Source organism: Siniperca chuatsi, linkage group LG17 (assembly GCF_020085105.1).
Source record: "Siniperca chuatsi isolate FFG_IHB_CAS linkage group LG17, ASM2008510v1, whole genome shotgun sequence".
In the NCBI taxonomy this organism is placed as follows: Eukaryota; Metazoa; Chordata; class Actinopteri; order Centrarchiformes; family Sinipercidae; genus Siniperca; species Siniperca chuatsi.
This window is the reverse complement of record NC_058058.1, coordinates 4720954-4738249: the sequence shown is the minus strand read 5'-3', so window position 1 is coordinate 4738249 and position 17296 is coordinate 4720954. Positions and strand designations below refer to the sequence as shown.

The 17296-nt window shown below is 38.8% G+C and overlaps 2 protein-coding genes across 2 annotated transcripts; one reads left to right on the top strand and one right to left on the bottom strand.

The window, feature by feature from the left end:
• LOC122864179 (germ cell-specific gene 1-like protein) lies at positions 1-7833 on the top strand. The gene is made up of 7 exons (XM_044171349.1): positions 1-933; positions 2510-2704; positions 4131-4190; positions 4406-4564; positions 5237-5348; positions 5918-6399; positions 6481-7833. Exons 1-7 carry the CDS (start codon positions 738-740, stop codon positions 6663-6665), a joined length of 1389 nt encoding a protein of 462 aa, XP_044027284.1. The 5' UTR covers positions 1-737; the 3' UTR covers positions 6666-7833.
• A 3116-nt stretch (positions 7834-10949) lies between these two features.
• Positions 10950-16964, bottom strand: LOC122864841 (recoverin-like). The gene is made up of 4 exons (XM_044172543.1): positions 16831-16964; positions 15020-15606; positions 13231-13342; positions 10950-11938 (listed from the first exon to the last, which is right to left on the bottom strand). The coding sequence occupies exons 2-4, from the start codon at positions 15398-15400 to the stop codon at positions 11853-11855; spliced, it is 579 nt and encodes a 192-aa protein (XP_044028478.1). The 5' UTR covers positions 15401-15606; positions 16831-16964; the 3' UTR covers positions 10950-11852.
• Between the last annotated feature and the right edge of the window lie 332 nt (positions 16965-17296).

The window sequence follows — 17296 nt, the reverse complement described above, 5'->3', positions numbered from 1 at the left end:
GCAGCAACTGTCAGAAAAACAGAAAAGGACACCAGACGGGAGTTGTGATGGCTGTGGAAACATGGGATAGAGTGGCAGCTCGGTGAGAAAAAATGTGTGGAGTCAAACGTCTCGCCTGGCTCGTGCCGTAACATCAAGACGAAAATCTTAAATCTGATTAACTTCTTTAATAACACTGATTTTCTTTGACTGATACTGGAGTTGGAGGAGAGCTGGAGTTCCTCCTGCAACCTCTGGCCTGCACATCTGTCTCTTTTTCTTTCTTACTCGCTGGAAGTGATTAAATCTCAGCACTTCATCTTTTTCCACTCCACTGTCCTCTGACCTCTGACCTCCGCTTATCGACAGTTCTCCTTCCTAAAACCCTCCCTCCATCTCTCCACCCGATCTCTTTTCAGATTCCTCCCTGACCTTTGTTCCACTTCTCAAACATCCCTAATACCCTTTCGCCGCTTTCTCTCTTTTCTCCTTTCTACCATCCTCCATGAATCAATCTTAATTAACATAACAACCCTCCACACAGACCACGTCATCAACTCACTGGACTTCATCTTGACTTGTCATTGTGGTGTCACGGAAAACCCCTCGCTCCTCTGATCCTCATCCTGATTGGTCAACAGAACCTGTCCGGCTTCTGCAGCCATTTTTGAACCAACCTCAAAGTCGAGCCGAAGCACACTCTTTGGTCATAATTCTGTCTCGTTTCTCACTGGGTTTCGTCGAGTCGAGAAGCAACAATGCTGGAGAACATGTCCAGACGTAACCGCTCCCTGCTGTCGCTTTCCCTCACCTCATTGGCCCTCACCCTGTCCGTCTCTGCTTTCTGCACCTCCTATTGGTGTGAGGGAACACACAAGGTGGTGAAGCCTCTCTGCCTGTCACCTGTCAAGCTGAAAAACTGCGGGCAGAACAACAGCCAGGCGTACACCACAGGTGAGAGGGCGGGAAAAAATGTTTTTCCTTAAAAAAAGTTATAATTTCAGCATGGCTGCCCCTGGTGTACAGGTGCAGTTTGTCCAAACACTGAAATCACAATACTGACAAAACCCAATAGGCATTTATTTAGTGATTTGCAAGCCTGCATGTTTTATTTTATTTTATTTCATTTTGTCTCTGTATTATTTTAATTGCCTGCTTTTATTTGACTCAGTCCTGAAATGTTTTAATCCTGGTTCAACCATGTAAAGCACTTTGTAGACATCTAGATTATAAACAAAATTGTTTGAACCGCATTTCAATGTTCATATTTCAACATGTAATTGATTCATCATGTAAACTTCATCATAGAAATGCTGTTTAAACTACAGTTTTATGTGACATAAATGTCTAAACAAACTTTCACTTTTCAATATGTAGCCCAATTAGACATATAGATTGAGAGCTGGCAAATCACAAAATCTGTGTTAACTGGGAATTTAAGAATGATGTATCTCACAATTGTGTCAAAACAACTTTCATCAATTTGGCCAAGGAGGGCCTAACATCACATGTTTGTTCATTTAGTACTTCCATCATGTTTTCGGTCCTGTTTGTTTGTCTCGTTACTAGTTGGAGACCTTAACAACTTTCAGCTAACTTTGGTGGAAAGTTTGGGTCTAGGAACAAGTGATTAGTTTTCAGTGTGGATCCAGTAACTTTAGGAAAGGAGGCGTTTTTGAAACCCTATTTTCTCATTAACTATTGCACTTACGTGAATGAAAACGTCAGGGAAAGTTTAGCATACTGATAATGTAAAAATAACTATTAATATTATCAAAAATACATTTTTGTAAATGTTAATTTAGTGCAGGATTTTATGGCACCCACAATACTTTTCTTGCACCCCATATATTCAGGTATTTTACACTTGACTTGACTGGCAGAGATTCACATAATCCCAGTTTTGTTGCTAATCTCAGAACCTTGTATCTGCAGCTGCATGTTATCTGGATTCACTCACCTACTGTCTTATCTTCCAGCACTAAGCCTATTTATTTCCATGTAGTATTCAATTTTCACTGCATAGAAAGTGACAGATTACCTAAAGAACAGTGTTTCAGGGCTGGATTGTGTTACACGCTGTGACCCACAGGAGACCCCTTTCAGGATTTATGTCAGGGTTTCTTGGCACACTGGCTCTAAAGAAGATCCCAAACTGCAATATTGAGGAAAATATTTCATTTCTAAATTTCTCTTTCCTCCTCTTTCTTCTTTTTTATTCCTTAAATTTCTCTCAATTTCCCTCCTGGCTCTGTTACCTCTCATCATTCTCAACTCCATCTCCTCTTTCTTCTTTTCTCTCTTTAACCCCCTTATCCTTACCCTTTCCCATCTATTTTCTTCCATCTTTTCCTCCTTCTCCCTCTATTAAAATTTGAATCCCTCCATCCATCCTCTTGGTTTGCTCCCTTAAAACTCCTCTTTCATCTTCTTTAACTTTTCCTCCATATTTATCTCCTCTGTGTTTAGTTTTCCCTCCTTCTCTCTCTTATTACTTTCATCACTCTTTGTCCCATCTTTCTCCATCCAGAGGCCCCCACACCGGACCCGAGGAACCCAGCCTCCAACGTGACACTCTCTCCGCTGCAGAAGGAGGAGCTGGCCAGGATAAAGAGGAAGCAGATGGCCAATGCCGTCCATTACATCTGGGAGACGGGCGAGGACAAGTACATGTTGCGCTACTTCCACACCGGCTTCTGGCTCTCATGTGAGAAGCACAATGAAGGTTTGTGATGGGAGCAGAAACCATAAAAAAAATTTGTGAAATATAATTTACCTCTTTGGGCCTCAAACAGGGAACTTCTAACAACTCAGACATCTGAAACGTGACGTCACAAGCCAAAAAATGGTTCAATCTTTAACAATGCATTGTATTTTATCAGATTATCATACTTTTTTTTTGACAATTTTAACCTGTAAAAGTGTCAAATAAATGTAGTGGTGTAAAACGTAGAATATTATCCTTTGAAATATAGTAGAGTAGAAGTATAAAGTCTCATTAAATGGAAATACTGAAGTAAAGTACCTCAAAACTGTACTGAAATACAGTACTTGAGTAATGTACTTTATATGCATTGATTGAACCATCGACTTCAGCAGCTGAGTGATAAACAGAAATCATTGTTCACATATTCAGTGTGAAACCCAGTGTCAATGGTCTATAACTGTTTAGTTCCCCTGCAACTATTGTTGCTGCCAGTAAGAATGTGTTTTAGTCAACATAGATTACTTACAGTTAAGCCTCTCTTTAGTCCTCACTAAGGCGGATAATTTGTACAAGCCTGGATTACTGTAGCCACAGAAATGACAGGCAAGTAAACTGTCTGTTACTAGTTCAGAAAACATACATGTGAATCACACCATGAACTGCAGGGAATGTCTGTTTGTGGAGAAACAAGCTTTTTGTCTTTATACCAATTCGATGTTACAGTTCTCCTACAGCGAGAATACCATAAAACAAATGAGCCAAATAATACGCCTGTTTGTATCTTTCTCTTGTTGGTTACTCCACCAAAAACTTCACCCTAAACAAAACTTCTGTTAGCAAAAGGAAAGCTACGCAGGATAAAATAAAATAAATAAAATACTAAATCAAACCTCATCTGACCTGCTTATTTCTACAATGCTGATCCAAATATATTATTACTGTGGTTATTAAATGTCACACAGCACATACTGTGATTTACACCTTCCTCAAAACTAGCACACATTATGTGAGAAAGCATGCACAGAGAAAGCTTAGGATTCCTAAAAACAAAAAGTAATCTCTGGCATGTATTAAAAGAGACTTTTATTGGTTGATCGTCAGCAGTTTGACCTTAAACTCTTCCTCCCATAGGAAGTTGACCTACTGGGCTTAAAGCAGCTCTTTTTATTACGTTTTCAGGATTTGTAATGATTATAGACGTACGTTCTCAGCACTTGCAAGAGATTATTTATGTCATCCAGCCACAAAAACTACATATTGCAGTTGTAATAATAACACTCAGGCTTTTGTTATGACTGAGGCTTTAAGGACAGTTTTGCTTTAATGCCCTAAATGATGGTTGACATTCAATTCAGATATTAAAGATTCAACGTGACAATATTTAAAGTAAAAAAAATTTAGCATTTTACTACAATCTACACAACTGTTGTGATTGTTCTTCCAGGTGAAGATCAGGAAGAAAAGTGTCGCAGCTTCATTGAGCTGACGCCAGGAGAGACACAAGGTTTGTACATCACAAACCAAAGCAGAAAATGTTGGAACTATAACCTGTATTCCACTTAACATTTCCCTCACCACAGCCAAACATCTAATCAGCAGCAAATCTATTTTTTAAAAATGATTTAGGGTCAAATCCATCCATTTTAGCTTGTCATAGACAGGTTACATGAAATTATTAAGTACACACAAAATGTATTCTTTTCTGACTTATGCTTCCAGGTGTCCTCTGGCTTTCAGTCATCAGTGAGTTCATGTACATCGGCCTTCTGGCCATGGGCTTCCTGCTGATGTGTGTGGAAGTGATTTGCCTCTGTGCCAAGAGGGAGATGAACGCTCTCAAGATCAATGCCTTCGCCGCCATGTGCACTGTCCTCTCAGGTGAGGATGGGGGACACTTTCTGCTGAGTTGTTATGAGTTGTCACTCTTTGACTTGTTTGAACTTTTCTTTAGCAACCCTTAAATGTCCACTTAACAGCTACTTACACACTGGCAGCCCCAAATATCAGTGAGGGGTAGTTGTTTGAATTGTGTGTACTAATGTGAAATGTCACTGCGCTGCACGTAAGTATTCTGCATACTAAAGTAAAGTGATGATAAAGGCAAAAGGTATATAATTCGAACTTTTCTGGTCGGAACAATCACTAAATTTAAAAGACGTGTTTCATGGACACTGATAGTTTCCTGTCGTGAGAACAGAATTTTCTTTGAAGAAAAAAAGGAGTTTTTTCTGATTTTGTTTATTCATTTTTTGTGATTTCGATCCAATATGACTTTCAAGAGTGTTAACATGAAGTGGTTACTTTGCTTTAACCGTCCTGGAGGTCCAGAGCGTTGTGGTTTGCTACTTGTAGACTCAGTTGTGCTGATGGCCTAAAGATTTTTGTCTTCTGTTTTACCCCCTCATTGTAAATACTTTTAAATGGTCTCTATTCTCTGCTTCTGTCTTTCATTTCTTACATTGCTACAATCATTTTCTCCAAACTTATTAAAATTATTCTCTCTTCTTTTTCTTATCTTAACTCAATCTCCATCTTGTCGTGCTCTGCCAGGTATGATGGGGATGGTAGCACACATGATGTACACCACAGTGTTTCAGATGACTGTGAGCATCGGGCCCAAAGACTGGAGGCCGCAGACCTGGGACTACGGATGGTCTTTTGCGTAAGTTTCTTTCAATTTATCCCCCACAAAAACTCTGACTTAAAGCTTGGTCACACCAGTATTTAAAACTGTGAAATCTTGCAGCAAAAATAATTCATTCAATCAAGGTATTGCTGCAATTTCACGCAAATTTGAGCACCATCATTTTATTCAACACTCCTTTGTCTGAGTATAAACTGCTTCACAACTTCAAGCACAGATTTGAGACAATTATGAGATAGGAGTTGATGATACAAATACATCTTTTGAATAAACTGTGACCTTCCCGTTAGCGACTGAGCTAACAGCTAGCTAGCTCGGAGAGCTGTTGTGACCATGGTTGTGAGACTGACTGGCGCTAGCGTGTTCGACGCTGGGTAGCGTGTTAGCCATCAGCTTAGTGTTAGCCCTGCAAGTAGTCACTACATCACCAAACTTCTAGCACCAAATATTTTGCAATGACACGTGGATGAACTTTGCTGTGCCACTTGTGGTGTGACCGGGCCTTTAGACAACAAATTGCATTAGCCTGTGGTCTGATGAAAGAGGTCAAAATGTTCTCCCAAATCTTTCCTCCCTGTACTCACCAGCATGGCTTGGCTGTCGTTCAGCTGTTGCATGGCGGCCGCTGTGGCCACACTCAACTCATACACCAAGACCCTCATCGAGATGAAGCACCGGGCCAGGGTGAGGATGGAGGAGCTTCGTGCTGCCGCCCGCGCCCCCTCCTACGAGGAGGTCGTTCGAGCCGGCGGTGGAGGGGTTTACTCCGTCAGTCAGCTGATTCAGCTCGGCCAGCAGGGGGCGCTCATGGACCCTCTGTGGCCCAGAGGAGTGGGACCAGCTGTCGGACCTCTGGCGTGTGGCGCTGGGGGAGCGCTGCTTGTTGGTGGAGGAGGAATTGGAGTTGGAGGGGTGGGAGCTGTTGGGATGGGAATGGGAGGAATTGGAGTGGGAGGAATGGGAGCAGTTGGAGGAGTTGGAGGAATGGGAACAGTTGGAGGAGTTGGAGGAATGGGAGCAGTTGGAGGAGTTGGCGTTGGAGGAAATGGAGTTGGAATGGGAGGGAAGGGTTTGGGAGCAGTTGGAGTGGGAGCAGTTGGAGGAGTTGGAGGAATGGGAACAGTTGGAGGAGTTGGAGGAATGGGAGCAGTTGGAGGAGTGGGAGGAAATGCTGGAGGAGTGGGAGGAGCTGGAGTGGGAGGGGGAAGGCTGGTGGACCATCACGGTATGGTGGTAGTGGAGGGATGCTGCGTTGAAGGATGTGAAGACTGTGAACGAGAGATGGACGAGATAGATTACGCTCTGCAGGAGGAGAGAGAGGACTCGCTCTGCTAAGACATTGGGGGGCAGAGGACTGTGACAAACATCTTGTCAGGATTAGCTCTACACATTATATTCTATTGAAACTACATTCAGAGACTACAAGACTTTCTGTATATATGTTGTTCCAAATGACAATTGTAACATGGTGCATTTCTTTTTCCAAGTTTGCAGCAGTTTTTTACCAATGAATGCAAGTCTCATATTCCTTTACTCCTTTTAGCTCTGGTTTTGTCTCCATCAACAGAAGAAACTTAGTCTTTCTGCAGAAGAACCAAAACAATTGGCTAAAAGAGGGTAAACGCTACATAGAGTTTGGTGTTGATTTTCATTAGGTTCAGCAGGTCACTAGTAGCAACCCATTTCTACTAATGCCTTTGCTGGTAATGTTGTCAGTGTTGAAAAATATCGCTTAGCTTTAAAAGGTATACTTCTGGATTTTTTTATGCAATAGCGCACTCAAACCCTACCGTTTTCACCCAGCTGCACTGTTGATGTTTTGCAACTCATTTCATAATTTCCTAATTCCTCATTTTTTTAGCATGTTGGAACAACAGGAAGACCAAACCACGTATGTGCAAAAAGTGTATAAATGTTAGTAAAAAAACTATCGCCTCTTTTGTGTAGTTTTAATTGTAAAATATTTTTAAATATGTTAAGAGAACCAGAAGGAAATAATGTGAGGCCATAGTAATAGAAGCCTGTGTCTACTATAATATAATCCTGTTAATACTTGTATCGGTACATTTAGAGGTAATTTTTTTTATCACGTCTAAGACTTGCTGTTCTATATGTTTCATAAGAAATTTGCAAACAGCTATTTCAGGCTGGAAGTACACAGAACATCAGAGAATAAAACAACAGAAAGTGGTTTTGTGGCGCTATGCAATGACAATTATCTTTTGTTTTTCCAGGATTGTCTTACAATGTCAAATTTTGCTACAAACAGATCAATATTACTAGAAATAGAAAAACAAACTTCAGTTTTCTTTCCTCATGTAAATCCAGCCTTACAGTGACTTCTTCAGGGATTGCATGTAAATTTATGGCTCATGAGATGTATGAGAGATTGTATTCAAATGGAAATTTAAAATGTTATTTACATTTTGTCCTTAATCTATGTTTGCATGAATGGATAAAATCCCCTCCAGTAAGGTGATAAATAAAAACAAACCACATTGTCTGATGATGTCTTATCAATACACAGTTTCCCTGAAATCATGTAATCATCACTGTTGAGACTTTTGCAATAATGACAGATAACATTTTAGTCACAGACGTGTCAAAATAAATATTTAGGTTGTCTAAAAACAAGTCTATATTTGTGAAAGACTTTTGAGCAGGAAGTTATTCTGCTATGAAATGAGCACACTGTTCATCATGTGAAACAGTTACCTGAAGCATGTTAGCCATTTCATTATGTTAAAAGGGGCTTAGATTATTTGGGAATCCAGGGTTCTATAAATGAAAGTTTTGTTAATTTTTCTTATAGATAATGTGAGGAGACTTTTTCTAGACTCAGATGGCCAGGAAACTCTCCCAGTTAAATCATCAGTATGAACAATAAGAAACAGCTTCGATGATATTTAAGTTCATTTGTAAAAAATTAAAAGGTTCAAGACTTTTTATATCTGTTTATATCTGTTTGCATTACAGCTTTATCGTATTCCTAACCATTTTAAGACTCTTGACAACCAAGACAAATGTAAAGACATAAAACATTATCAAGTTTTGTTTTTAGCTGCAGCTTAAATACCTGGTTTGCATGGGACTTGAGAGTGTATACCCAGTCATCCTGTGTTTTTATGTTTCCTTGTGTTTATGTTCATCTGCGAAAGACAGAAAAGAAGAAAAGCGAGATTACAGCAACAGAGATTTAGACATTAAGGCAGATGCTTTCAAATGCTGGACAGAAGATTATGTCAATAATCTCCCCAGTCAGGGGAATAAGACTGAGAGAGAGAGATTGACATAATATAGGCAGTGAAGCAGAGATAAACAGGGTTGTCGGATCACTGGGCAGTATGTGGAAAGTAATTAAAAATGGAAATTAAGAGGTTGAATTATACAACAGTTTATGTAAGATGAGCCTCTCACTCCACTTGTCACTGAGGTGATTTAGTTCACTCTGTTCAGTTTTTCCTCAAAAACCACCAAACATATGGGACATGAAGGGGTAATCAGACCTGTGTGTTTCTGTCACCAGTGACAAAACAAGTTATGAAAACATAATAGCTAACAAGCAGGTGTTTGCTTCTGATTCCCAATTTCGAGTCATCTAATTTGTGTAAGTTTAATTGATATACTTTTAAGTAATTTAATACAGTACAGCACACGGAATAGAGGAACTGTGTGCTCAAACTCAATCAAGAAATCTTTATCCTTTAGAAGAAAAAAGAAAGAAGTTCCATGAGAATGGTTCCTAGTGTGGTTTTTCAAAAGAGGTGATTATTTTATTTTGGGTGGAAGCCTGCCAAATAGATTTCCTCCTTGGTAAACTAGTAAAAGATACTTTGAAATTCATTTGGCTTCATAATGAAATAAGCAGCATGCTTACTTTAAAAGAAACATAGCAGATGTCTCCCAGAAAGTGGAGCAAGAAAGTAAACTAGGTCTTCTTATTATATAGAGACTACTATCTGCGTTTGTCTTGTGTAACTTAAGAACACGGCAACTGTGAAACAGGCCAACTGTGAACATCTGGAGACTTTGCAAGGAACGAAGGGTTAGGCTCTTATTTTTAGGACCACAACCCTCCCCAAAACCGAAATATTTCAACAAGAGCTAAATATATTGGAGAAAAAAAATCAAAAACAACACTTATCGCAGGATATTTTCAGATCTTTGACCATCTAGACTGTCATACATGTTCACCTATATGTTACCCCTGGTCATGTCTAGACATGCAGATGGGTTTGAATTTATTTATTCAAAAATGACGTTTAAAAATATTAGAAGCAACATCTCTTTCCAGAAAGAGTGTCCTGGTTACTCTGAACAATGCACAGACCTCACTGTAAACAGGGAAAACTCCCAGTCAGAGCTGTGAGGTGTGTGGATTATCCTTCAAACAACAGTTTTTAAATGTAATTTCTCTGTTGTTTACCAGTAATGAAACTACAGTTGCAGACAATTAGAGATTAACCATACCACACTGCATTCAAAACCTCAATTAAGTAAAAGTAAGTATTAGCAGCAAAATGTAAGTATCAAAAGTAAAAGTACTCATTGTGCAGTAAAATGTTCCCTGTCAGTGTTTTCCTATCATATCTGATTAATATTACTGCTGCATCAATGTGTATGTTGTATTTTATTGCTGTAGATATTTAAGGTTGTGCTAATTTTAACTACTTTATGTACTGTTGGGTAGTTTAATCTACAGCAATGCATCATGGTCTATAAGATCATCATATGTTTCGTAGCGTCGCTCCTGTGAGAACTACGTATTTCTAAAAAGTTTTCATGAGAAAAACAGTTCTGTTTTCAGCTTTGTGACGATGCATTTTCCAACTAATCCAAAGGTGTTTTTTTATAGTTTATTTATCTTAAGAAGTAGCAACATTTGCTCAACCCACAAAAGAACACTATCACTATTAATTTGGAGCTACACGGTTTTCACTGGACAGGAAGAGAATGAAAAATTGTAATCTGAAAAGTAACTAGTAACTAAAGTTGTGAGATAAATGTAGTGGAGTGAAAAATACAATTTTTTTTTTCTGAGATGTAGTGGAGTAGAAGTAGAAAGTTGCATAAAATGGAAATATGGAAGTACCTCAAATGTGTACAGTACTTGAGTAAATGTACTTAGTTACATTTCACCACTGCCCTCAGGAGAAACTCTAATAACTTTAGTGATCCCTTAAATTTTCATCTAGCGCTCAGCAGGTCAAAGTGTCAATTTCTACAGTAATTTAAAACTTTAAAGCTAATGTCATTCCCATCAGCCTCAGCTGTGATTTGTGTTACCGCTAATTAGCAAATGTTAGCATGCTAACACGCTAAACTAAGATGGTAGACATGCTACACGTTACCTGCTAAACATCAGCATGTTATCATTGTGAGCATGTTGGTAAGCTGATGTTAGCATTTAGCTCAAAGCACTGCTGTGCCTATGTACAGCCGTGCAGAGTCGCTAACATGGCTGTAGACTCTTAGTCTTGTTCTTTTATGGCACTGCTGATCCCTTAACACAACACAACACTTCCCACAAGTCCCACAATCCCAGTATTTATTAACAATAACATAATAGAGTGAAAAAGAAACAGAAGAATGAAAAAAGAAGACATCTGACACCATACATTTTATTACAATTTCATGGTTTTGATTTATTGAATCATAAAGGGAAATCCAGGACCAACACTTAGTTTTACATGTTGTTGAACATGAACACACCTATTCTCCAATATGCACCACTTAACTAGAACATCAAACGTGTAGGATTGTGCCATATGGATGAATTAAACACTGTAGAAGACACAACATTAGATGATAACAAGGGCCAAGGTACAATGACACCTTGCTGCACTTAAATGTTGGTTTAAAAAATATCCCAGGGTAAAATGAGAAACTACAGAGACCAGCATTGGCTGCCCGGTTGAGGAAAAAACAACAATGTTTCATGGTAATTATACTTGAACTAAAACATATGACATGTTATCATATTAAATATGTTGCTAAAATACACCTTCATAATTTAATTTTCTCAAGAAATGTAAATACTAAATACTGACAGTTTCAAAAATCCTGTATGTGCTTCATCTATTGCAACTTGCACATTTTATTTAGTTGTGGGAAAGTGTCAGTTAGGTCACATGTGTATGAGGGATGTTATATGATAGACAGAGTAGTCAACTTGAGTTCCTGTGAAGATTTCAAATTTGGATATGGTTGCTTTGGTAACTGCAATCACAGGTAACCTGGGGGCAATCTCTCCTGCTTTCCAGTTTTTAACTTTAACATTTATTTTTTTTACTGTATGATAAATAAAACTGTTCAGACAGCACACATACATGTTACACATGTTATAAAACCCTGGAGGAGAGTCTGTGTCATTATTTAATTTTGAGCACTGGGGCGTTATCATTATATCTGCTATGTGCTCACATTTTGTGAAGGTGCTGTCAGGTGTCACTGCATTAACAGAGTGAAGGGTGAAGTTGAAAGGACAGAAGTGGAGAGAGATACAATGAATCTGTAGAAGAGTTACTTTAAAGGCTGATACTGAATCAAACGAAGGGCATCCTCATTGTCCAACACTCCCTGGATGAACTCTCCTTCTGCCACTCGTTCTAGAAAAGGAAAAGTAGTGAAAAGTTTAGTTCAGATTATTGAAATGAAATTAAAAATTAAATTAAATTAAAAACACATCTGAAAGGTTCCAAGGGAAAAAGGGACTGGAGCACACCGATTAATTTCCAGCCTTTAATAGTGCAAACAGACCATATCGACACAGCTGTGTCTTCATTAGAGTCAAAATCAGTTTGACTGTAAATGAATAAGTGTGCTCCAGTCCCTTTTTTTCCCATGGACGTTTGCTGTCCTCAGGCTGAGAAGCATCCGATTCAGCTGCATACTGCTGTAAGATGTGCAGAGAATCCTTTTTCTACTAGACTTCTTAAAGGTTCCTCTTTGAGCAAGGTTTAAAACATAATGCAACTTATCAATATCTGCTGGTAAAACAGATGTAAGGCCAAGTTCAGACCGACTTTAGCCCTACATGAAAAAACACGTCCAACAACAAGCAACAAGGCAGGGTGCCGATGCCGAGGCTCCGGCAAAAAAGTTAAACCTGACGCAACGCAACGTCATCAGGCAAGGTGCTGTGCTGGCCAATCAAATACATGCAAGCACAAATTCCTGATAGATTACTTTGGGTTTTTTTTACTGTTACTGTTACTCACAATCCTCACAACGAAAGGTCAAATAATGCAGCCATGATAACATTCCAGAGTTGTACAATCCTGTGTCAGAGTATTGTAAACTGCTGTGCAGTGTTTTGGCGTCTGATAAACCTTTAAACGCATTAATTTGTTACTCAAACTGTCTTACAGGGCTGTTTTCAGTCTGAACACACGCAGTCAAGTGAGGCAGATGCTCTGTTACTCAGCATTTTATTCTAATGGACGTGATGTACCAAGCACACAGGATTGGGTGCATATATTTTCTTCACTTCAATTCACTTCTACTAAGGCCTTTACGACTAAAGAATGCATTTCCTGTTTTCGGTTGGCTTTGGCAAAATCACAGGTCAGTTTACTTTTGTTTAACTTAGAAACAGTGTTATCTTGATGCATCTTGTGTTTGAAAATGGAGAATTCATTATGCTATAATCCCATTTTGACCACATTCCCTAGATCTGAGTGGTCTGCTTTGCTATGTTCATCTCTCCCACCATAGGTGGTTGGACTTTAAGATGTACAGTCATCTAGCAAAGCCAGAGCTGTTCAAGAAGATAATAAATAATTTTGGTGGTTTACTTAACAGTGGACAAAGCAAAATCAATCAGAAGCAAGAGCACCAAAGTTATTACAAGGCTCACATTTATTTATTCATGTCTCCATTCAGACTATTTGTATCTCACCATTATCGCCCTTTTCAAAGAAGTTCCAGAGTTTATCTGCCCTCTTATCAGCTGTGTTTTCATCGTCGGGCAGATCTTCCACTTCATCTTTAGGAATCAGCTTGAAAATCGCCTGTTAGGGGAAAAAAAAAACAGAACACACAGACTGGTCAAAGAGAGAGAAGCATTCAATTTTAATATTTCATATTTTACCTATCCATGTAACAAGAGAGGTAATCAGACAAGTTCCTAGTCATCACAGTTGGAACTAATATAAAATCTATTTATTCTGTCTATTCTGAATTCTACTTTCATGACTGCAAACAGAGTGGAACCATCACACCCAAATTCTCCTTTTAAACTCAACCATTATGAGCTGAGCATGTGTCTTTTGACAAAAACAACAACAAATTGCTGTGGTGCCATGGATTAACCAACCAGCTCTACAGCCTCTCTGGCTTTGTTCTGTGATTATACGACATCTAATCTTTTAAATTGAAATGTGGTGGCTATGAATAGGCCAGGAGAGGAAGTAAAGATTTCAAATCCCCCATAAAATAGGGTATTTTTAATTTGTTGTCACTGAGTGGTATACTGGAGTTAAAACAAAAAAAAATAAAGAGCACTTTGATAGTTGTTTTGGGTTCCTGTCTCTTTTTTGACTCTTTTAACTGTGACTTCTATATTACTTTCTGGAACACCAAAAAATTCAACATCAATATCAGCATTTTACATTTCAACAAAGACATTGAATAATCTCATCACATATGGAAAAAACTCGGGAGGATTGGCAGTGCTGTGAAAAGTATTAGCTCACATTTCACTGCAATTGCAAGGCTTAAAGAAAAAAGAAAAAAAAATGGCCAGGCTGTCAAATCAGTGACAAATTGTCTTATTCAGTCATACTGAAGAAGGATTTGGCTTTTTTCTTAAACCCTATTTTTCAGTGTCTCTTAACCACACATAGTCTGGCTATCTTTGTAGTGTGCAGTAAAGAAATAAATATTAATAACTATATCCTCCCATCGTCACTCCAAAACTGTTTATCAGCATCAATTAAAGTCTAATCCTGTGTTTAAAAAACAATACCTAACAAGGGTAAGATCATGAGATGAAGAATAGCCTTCAATGCTACAGTTAAATTTGGTGACAGGGAAATCAGTGCTATTATTGAGTGAGTGGGTGCTAATGGGGATGTGATCAAAAAAATGGGAATCTACATTTAAAAAGAGTTGTATGTCCAAGTAAGGCAACATCTTTTGAGATAATATGATCACATGCCTCATCAGTACATGCTCCTGTGATCTCCATGTGCCTTTTAAATTATCTATAAATATTGTACATATAGCTTCTTTCAGAAGTAATCACTGTGATCTCCCCTTTATGCCTTTTACTATCTAACCTCTGATTCAATCATCCACCCACCCTTTTCTCTCACTTTTCATCAACGCCTTCATCTACCAATAAATTTAACCATCCATTCAACCAAATTTTTTAATACATTCCATTTTAAAAGTATACAGAGGAACCTAAACCACCTTAAACCCAGTTTACCCACTGCTGAGATCTGCAAAACCTGCCAATGTCAGACCTTTGTCTAGAAGCCACTAACAAATACAGTACAGGACAGTCAACTTCTATGCAGATGATACTGTTGTCTATGCTGTCTCTTAGCAAGAATTTGCCATATTCAAAGTACTCAACTGTTCCTTCAGACAATTCCTAAACATTTAGAAGCCAAACAGAGAGCAGACTACAAGAACTGTTGTTTGCAAAGCTACTACATCACTTCCCTTTCACCAAAACTCACCGTGCAGATTTCCTTGACCTCTGACTTGGTGATGTATCCATTCTTGTCCACGTCAAACAGCGAGAAGGCCCATTCCAGTTTCCTGGTGGTCTTCCCTGTTGACGTCATGTGAAGAGCGATGATGTACTCCTTGAAGTCCAGTGTGCCATCGTCGTTTGTGTCGAAGGAGCGGAAGACATGCTGGGCATACGTATTGGCATCACTTTCTGGGAAGAACCTGCTGTAGATGCTCTGAAACTCTTCTTTCGAGATGCGCCCTGTTGGACACTGCTTCTTGAAGTTTTCGTACCACTGAACAATCTCAGTCTCTGAGAACTTGGTGTTGAGTTTCAGGTCTTCCAGGATCTCCTTGGACACAGCGCCGCTCCTGGTGTTACCCATTGTTGGTGGTGTTGGTGATGTTTTAGAGCTATATTAAAGTGTGAATTTGTGGCCCTTGAGCTCTTCTAGGTCACAGCTTCAACCTAGGGAGTTGCCTCCTCTACTCTGTCAAAGTGGTACACAGAAGACTACTCCTGAGGTATGGCTGCAGTATCCTTCTGATTGATTCTGGTCCTGGCCTACAATTCAGCCTGCAGAAGCTTATGCTGTGAAAAAAGCAGAAGCCACTTGGTAAGCTCATTAAGCCGATCAACCATTAATAATACCAACAAGAGGTGTCACAGAAAAGGCTGAACCCAGGACAAAGCTGAAGTGCTTGTTTATCGTCAGTTAAACTTTAGTGCTTCAAACAAACAATTCTCCACCCCATTGCTATTTTAAAATAAGCAACAAGCCAATTGTAATTGGCAAAAGAGATAGAGGAGTCTGCAGTAGGTTTGGTTACTCTCACGTTAATGACATCTTGTACAGAGAGTAGGGGATGACAATCACATTGTACAGTAGCAAGGTACCATTCCATACTAGTTGGTACATGAGTAAATTTCCTTAAGCCATTAAATTATGTTACCTACAACTTCACAGGTCTAATCGCTTCTGTAGGTGGCATTAATTGTCTACCAACATCCACATGTCTCAGGGTCTTAAAAGGGTTCAGGTCAGCCTCCAGCTCAGTTGGTAGTGAAGAGTAACTCAAGATATTTTGTGTCCTACTGCCAAAACCAGTCTAATGCAATTAAAGTTCAACTCTGTAGAAATTTTTCAGAATGTACTGTAAAAAATGAGGCAGTGCCCTGGTTTGTTATCCCCACTGACTGAAAGTAACATCACTACACTTATATTACAAGAAAGATTTAGACTTATTACACAATGAACACAATCATAGCACAAGTGCACATAAGACTGCTGTAAGAAATTAATAGAAACAATTTAGTAATGTGAAGTAATTTGTCTGTGACCACCACGACAAAATAATCTAATCTCCTGGGGAACAAGTGAAGCACTGTGGTGACCATAAATATATTCAAATAACAAACCAATTCAATATGAAGTAACTGTCACTGGCAAGCTCCGTACTTTGTACTTTGATAAAACAAGGAAAATAATCTTGTCTATTTTTCATTTGTTTCAATCAATATATTCATGACTGCATCTTTAACTTTAATAAATTTATGGGTAAAGTGAACAGCATGTATGTGATTAAGATTATCGAAGCATTCTAGTCTTCTCTTCCCTTGCCTCTACGTGCTTCATATCCATGTGTTTTTCTTCACAGAGAATCTCACTTAAATCTAGTTTAAGATAAATACTACCAATACCAATAGTCTAAGAAAGTCAAAAGGTCCAATGGTCATTCATAGTGTTCAGTTTCTCGAGTCTTAAGGATCTTGATATTTCATGTTGTCAATGTAGCGCAGCTGTTTGTTTCCTACCTGTGTGAGCAGCTGAGGAGTCCAGGACAAACAGTGATGCTCTGTCTGTGAGCAGCAGAGGAAATCAGCCTCCACTTGTTGAGATTAGTCAATTAAACTGGATCACCCTGAGGCGGAGCCACAGCAGTACCCATGTGAACCCCTGAGCTTACTGAGCTGCTGCTTCTTTTTCTTTTTTTATGTAGTTAAGTGGTCAAGTCAAATTTATTTCTAAGGTGTTTTTCACAAACAGGCAAGCAGGAAGTGCTTTGCAAAACAAAAAATACACACCTTCAAACAAGAACAAGAAACACATCACAGACGAATTCAACCCAACAGGACAATTATGGATTATACATGCATGTAAGAAAAAGAATCACTGCATTATCAATCTGATGCAGAATTGAATTAATTTCTTTACTAATTAGTGTCTTTTCTACATAATTTGAAGTTATGTCTACTTTATCCTGGCCCTGTTTGGTTCCCA